The following is a 6,488-nucleotide window of genomic DNA, read 5'->3' as shown; positions in this document are numbered from 1 at the left end:
AACATTGAAACCATCGATTAACATAGACATCGATTTTTTTATTGAAATTTTCATCACTAACCCTCATCCTCTGTGTGAGGACTTCGGCAGCCGTTCGGTTACACGCATACGAGCAGTGTTGCCATTTCCGCTTTTTTCCCGTCAGATCTGGCTGTTTTCAAAGTGGAATTGCGGGACAAATTGAAAAACAGCGGGCAGCGGGAATTCTGGCTTTTTAGCAAATTCAAACGACTTTTAAATTTTTTGTAAATGTTTGCAGTAATTTTTATTAAAATTTGACGATATATATGTTAATGCAGTACTTCAAGTAATATATCGATATTTACTTTTATCGAATAAGCTCCTCTTAAAAATTCATACCGATATTGGCGCGTCTTCCATCTCTAATATTGTGAAATTCGACTGCGTAAAATCATTTGTAAATTGCAATGCCCAAAGAAAATTATAAGCAAAAAGTGCGAGATGTTTGGCTGCGGGCTGCAGAATTTAAGGCTTGGCTCAGGAAGGACCCAACCGACGCCACACGGGCATATTGCAGTTATTGCAAATGCACCATTACAGCCAAACTAAGTGATTTGCATGCACATGGTGCTACCAAAAAGCATGCTGCATCAATGGAGGGCCATCTGCAGCAGAACAAAATACCCTTTCTGGTTGAATTGCCGTCAAGAACAATTGAGCAGGAGGCAGCGCTTTGCCTATTTGTGGCCCAACATTGCGCAATCACCTCCGTTGATCATTTAAGTAATATTTGTATCAAAAAGTTTGATGACAGCAGCTCTGCGTCGAAAATAAAACTACATCGTACAAAATGTACATATATAATTAAAAATGCATTGGCACCCCACTTTAAGGATGAGCTTTATAAAGACATTGGTGGTTCCAGATACAGCCTACTTTTGGATGAATCCACAGACATTAGTGTCACAAAATTACTTGGTAAGAAATTATTATATAAACATATTTATATGTACTTTTAATTGTTTAAAATGTCATTTCATATTAAGTTTGTTATAATTTGCGTACATTAATGTCTATACATATTTATATTATTCAAAATTAATGTTTAGGTGTGGTCATTAACTACTTTTCTGTAGAACGGGGAGTAGTAGTTTCTACATTTTTAAGTTTAGTTCAACTTAAAGGAGGAGACGCATTGTCAATTGCAAACAGTCTCAAAGAAGAGCTGAAACGTCTAAAACTAGACGTAAATAAATTAATTGGAATTGGCACAGATAATGCCAGTGTAATGATTGGCAAGAAGAACAGCGTTTACACACATTTGCAGAAAGATGTGCCAAATCTTATATTAATAAAATGTGCTTGCCATTCAGTGCAATTGGCTGTCAATTACGCGTGTAAGAATTTTTCCCTGACGATTTGGAATTCTTGGTTTACGAAACCTACAATTGGTTTTCAAAAAGCGCATTGCGACAGTCGTTGTTTAAAAAAGTATACGAGTGTATTAATAATGAGAAGGTATATTTTGTAAAAATGAATGTGTCCGTTTTTTATGTGTAGTTACTGTTTATATGTTTTAATATTTCAAAATCTTTCCAAGAATTTAGTTTTTACTAATGCCAAGTGATTGTTTATCTATATTAAGTGTGTAATGTATGTGTGATTGTCCCAAACATTTAAAATATTACAACAAATTAATTTGCATATTTTTTTTTACCAAAAGGCGCCGCTTAAAATTCCCAGAGTTTGTGACACTCGATGGCTGTCCATTGAAATGGCTGTAAGTCGTATTTTGGACCAGTGGCATGAACTTAAAACTCATTTTGGGATTGCTGGTATGGAAGAAAAATGCAAAACAGCAAAAATTTTGTACCAATTGTTTTCTGACGAGAAATTACATTTGTATCTTCTCTTTTTAAAACCCATATTGCAAGAAATGCAAAATGTAAACAAATGCTTTCAAAGCAATTCTGTAAATGCGGCGAAACTGCTAAATGATCTGGTCATCGCTATTAGGTCATTAAAAGATAAGATCATTCCGTCTAATAATGAAGTGGACATTATTGCTGACGATGAGTTCGAACACCATATCAAAACCGATTTATATCTCGGATATGAATTTGAGAAACAATTGCAAACAGTGAAAATTTCAGCTGCTGAAGAGACAGCAATAAGAGAATGCTGTGCTAGTTTTGTTGTGGACTTAGTCAAACAGCTAAAACAAAGGTAAATATTTTCAAAATTATATTTTAATTGTTATAAATAAATTTTCTTTTTTAATTTCAGGTTACCGGACAATTTAAATATTTTGCAACAGATTGATGCGTTTTCTGTTGAAAATATTTTAAATATCAGGAAAAAAAGCATTACTCCACTTCTGGAGTATTTTAATACTCCGAATATAGACCTAATTGAAAGGCAATACAATCGCATTTCACTAGTAAAATGGGAAAATTCGGATGATACGTCCAAATTTTGGAGTGAAGTGTTAAAATATCGAGATTCAGGCGGAAACTATCAGTTTCATGAATTGTCTGCGGTTGCGCTTAAAATGCTTTCACTGCCTTGGTCCAATGCCGAAGTGGAGCGGGTTTTCAGCCAGGTTAATATTGTGAAAACAAAGATCCGAAATAGATTGAACGTTGATACGTTAAACGCAATTTTAACGATAAGGTACACAATTGAATATATATTTTTTAATTCGAAATTAATTTTTTCCATTTTAGATATGGACTGCACCGAAACAATAAGTGCTGCTTCGGCTATGAGCTACCAAGTAGCTGCCTTACATCATTAAAAGTAAGGGATGTCTACCCAAACAATGTGGAAGAGGAGTCCATTGACGATTTGCTTAATATAATGTAAAAAACAATATCATTTATGTTTAATAAACATACCGAATGTATGGTATATGTATATAAAATTAAACCCGTTTTTTTTTTCAAACTTTTTTTTCTTGAGAGCAGCTTTTTTCAGCTTTTTTTTTCGCTGTTCCAGCTTTTTTTGCTCAAAAAAAAATGACATCACTGCATACGAGGTACCGAACGTGTTATGGGGGATATGAGTGCCGCGCTCTGAAGTACAAGGTGGTCCCGTCGGCAGCAGCGTTGCTCATGACGAGGTCGCTCATGACAGTTGTCGCTCGACTTCGTCGACAGTTGTCAGTTGACGGGTTACCTTTTTTTATCAAGCATAAGACCGTGCGATTTGCCGACGGGACCACCTTGTACTTATTTCACCATGGATTACCGTAGAGTAGAGCTGGGAATCCATCGATGGTTGCTCCACTCGATATTTTTTCCATCGATACTATAGATGGTTCCATCGAAAATTTGAACGAGTTATTCAACATATATATTTTGGTGTCGTTTTTCAATATTACAAAGTTTCAAATGTTCATATGTCTATAATCATCGATACGAATTATCTAGCGTATAATTCAACTACTATAAGTTAGCCCTTTATAAATTAATTCGACCGAAAATATATTAAAAAGATTTAAACTTGTAATTTCTGAAATGTTCTTAAATAAAAAAACAACATTTATAGTTTCAAGATAAAAACAAAAGAGTGACGTCCTAAGTCCAAAAAACGAAAACAAAAAACTCTTTAAGCACAACAAAACAATGGGCGATTTCCAAACTTACTGCTAATAAGAGGTTCTTATTAAAAAAAAAAAAAAAAATACCTTAAAAATTGTCTTGTAATTGTTTCTTTTTAAAATGCTTACTGCTTATGGTCAAAAAACTTGTCCATTTTACAAGAGGAACTGCCAGGGTTAAAAAGGTACTGTGATAGAATAAAACTAAGCAGACCTGTATGTAAAGAAAGGCAGAAAAAATTAATAATAACAAAATCTTACTATATATTGCAATTTACTTACACACATGTTGCACCCAAAAAGAAATTCGATATATCGACATCGAAAAATTTCCATTTCGATGGTGCCATCAATGGTTTTCCCAGCTCTACCGTAGAATACAGAGCGAAGTGAAAAGATAGATAGAAACCGGAATTTTATGGAAATATTTATTCCACACCAGCATACATATTTGTTGGTCATTTCATGGTGACTAAATGGTGTTTCGTAAAGTTGGATGTCGGCGGATACTTGAAAATGACCAGTCAATTTCGTTCAGTTGTTTTGTTGTTGGGATTTTATTGAGAAGAGTTGATAAACCTAGACCATTCAGAGTGGACTCTATTTGATCTTGGCCTGTTGAGCGACATACAGTGGCTCACAGCTTATTTGATACAGACCATTTTTTTAAATTGCTTGTGTCATAACTCAAAAACTATAAAGAATATCGAAATTCTATACAATGTATATGCCATTTTAAAGAGGATAACTTCAAGTTTTTAAAATCAAAAACATTTAATTCAACATATAGCTGTTCTACAGCAAAAACAAAAACAAAGCAAAATAACTCAAAAACTTTGCTCACAGCTTATTTGATACAGTGTTGGTATAATGCTTAAATTTAATGATAGTACTTATTTTAATATTTGGTGTGCATTCCTTTAGCCTTAATAACAGCCTGTAGTCTATTTGGCATCGAATCTACCAACTTTTGGGTGTAGCTGGGAGTAATTTTGGTCCATTCCTCCAGCAAGGCTTCTTTTAAGTCTTCTTTATTCGAAATCTTATGTTTCCTGGCTTCCGTATCTAATTTTGCCCATAGATTTTCGATGACGTTCATGTCAGGTGACTGTGCCGGTGGTTTCATGACATGGGTTCCAAATTAGCCATGTTTGAACGATTCCGGGCTTGTGCTTCGGGTCGTCATATTGATAAAAACTAAATTGTCTGTTATTCCCAGAGCAGGTTATTCCTTAAAATATCGAGGCACTGCAATTTTTCCATCATTCCCTCTGCGAAAACTAAATTTCCGACTCCCGCTGCATACATACAAACCCAAAACCATCACGTGGCCACCTCCATGTTTCACTGTAGCTTTTAAGTTTTCCTTTTGAAGCTTAGTGTTCGGCTTTCTCCACACATACGTCATCCCATCTGAGCCAAATATTTTAAATTTCGACTCGTCCGAGAAAATTACGGTTTTCCAGAATGAGCAAAAATCATCTCCTTGACAAAGGAGAGTCGGCTTTACTGGTTTTTTTTTTTAATGAATGGCTTCTTTCGAGCCACTCGACCGTTCAAGTGAGGATCGCGCAGCACACGTCGGACATTTTCTGCAGTCGACGCCTTGCCCAGTTTATCTTCCAACTCTGCAGCCAACTTTGGAGCAGATGGGGTTAGTACTAATTTTCCGTACGATATAGCGCTCGTCGGACTCATTGAACATTTTATTTGGCGTTATTCTGCCTTTATTTTCGATGCGATTTTCGTGTTTGAAGCGCTCTATTACATGTTGGACTGTAGAGGCACTTAAATCCACCAGCTCTGCAGTTTTCCCATTTTACTTACAACAAAGTGGCTGTATCAAATAAGCTGAGAGCACTAAATTTCACGTCTACCCGTAATTGTCCACTCGGGTGGAACCATTTATACTTGCAATTATATCATAACCATTTATGCTACATTCATCTTCATCTCTAGTCCAGCTTTCCACAAAGCATAGGATATCTGCAGATTTTAAAAATATATCTGTCAATATATCGGCATTTCGCAGATGCAAACTATGTATATTATGAGATTTTCTAGTGCTTTGTCGACAATCCAATTGTGGCAAGGAGTCAGAAGTTCCTCAGTTCTGGGACTGATAAGCTCCATGTAGACTAGGTCAGATTCATGCATTTGCCTCGGAGGAGAAAATTTTCCAATAATGTATAATCCAAATGCACTAGTATTGATACTCACTGTTATCATGTACTTCGCGGCAGTTTTAAGGATGAGGGTATATGGGAGGCCCTGGGTGTCCGAGGTTTTGAATCCTTTAACGTTTTTCAAGATCCTTATTTTATATGCAGGAGTCACCGATGCAGCTTTTATTGTATCCTTTGCTAAAGAAATAAATTCTTCAGTATTAATTTGTGCTAGTTTTATTATGTTATAACTGTTTGACTTTACATTTGAATAAAATAGTCGTATCACTTCATCAGGAATTGTGTTCAACACTCAAATATCGACTTCCCTGCTTTTTATTAAAGCAATAACGCTATCGGTCGTTTTACCTTCTGACATATTATTCAACGCTACTGCGAAAGCACAATCTTCGCGTTGTCGCATGATTTCTGTTAGTTCATAAAACATAAACAGATCCCAAAGAGCAGTCCATGCAATAACTCCGGAGTTGTCTTTCAGCACTAACCATAGAATACATAGATGCGTCAAACTCAAGATTTTTTGATTACAAACGCTAGCCTGAGCCTGGAACCCCAGAGAACTTCAGCAAAAGCCGAACAGCCTAGAACCCCAGAGAGCGGCCGCAGCGAGAGCGAAAAACGTTTGCACAAACAACAATCCTATGTTATTCGAATTCAATGCAATAATATCAAAAATGTTGTCAATGAAATTAATAACGTCAAAAACGACAACAGGTAATTGCGAGCCAGATGAAGATATG

General features: G+C 35.8%; 1 protein-coding gene across 1 annotated transcript; it reads left to right on the top strand.

Moving 5' to 3' along the window:
* The first annotated feature begins 388 nt into the window (after positions 1-388).
* Positions 389-2,181, top strand: LOC124461155. Its single transcript, XM_047012707.1, has 2 exons — positions 389-939; positions 1,685-2,181. Exons 1-2 carry the CDS (start codon positions 429-431, stop codon positions 1,693-1,695), a joined length of 522 nt encoding a protein of 173 aa, XP_046868663.1. The 5' UTR covers positions 389-428; the 3' UTR covers positions 1,696-2,181.
* Positions 2,182-6,488: the final 4,307 nt, after the last annotated feature.

This window comes from Drosophila willistoni, unplaced genomic scaffold (genome assembly GCF_018902025.1).
Source record: "Drosophila willistoni isolate 14030-0811.24 unplaced genomic scaffold, UCI_dwil_1.1 Seg217, whole genome shotgun sequence".
Lineage (NCBI taxonomy): Eukaryota > Metazoa > Arthropoda > Insecta > Diptera > Drosophilidae > Drosophila > Drosophila willistoni.
The sequence above is the reverse complement of the archived record's forward strand: the minus strand, read 5'-3'. Positions and strand labels throughout refer to the sequence as shown.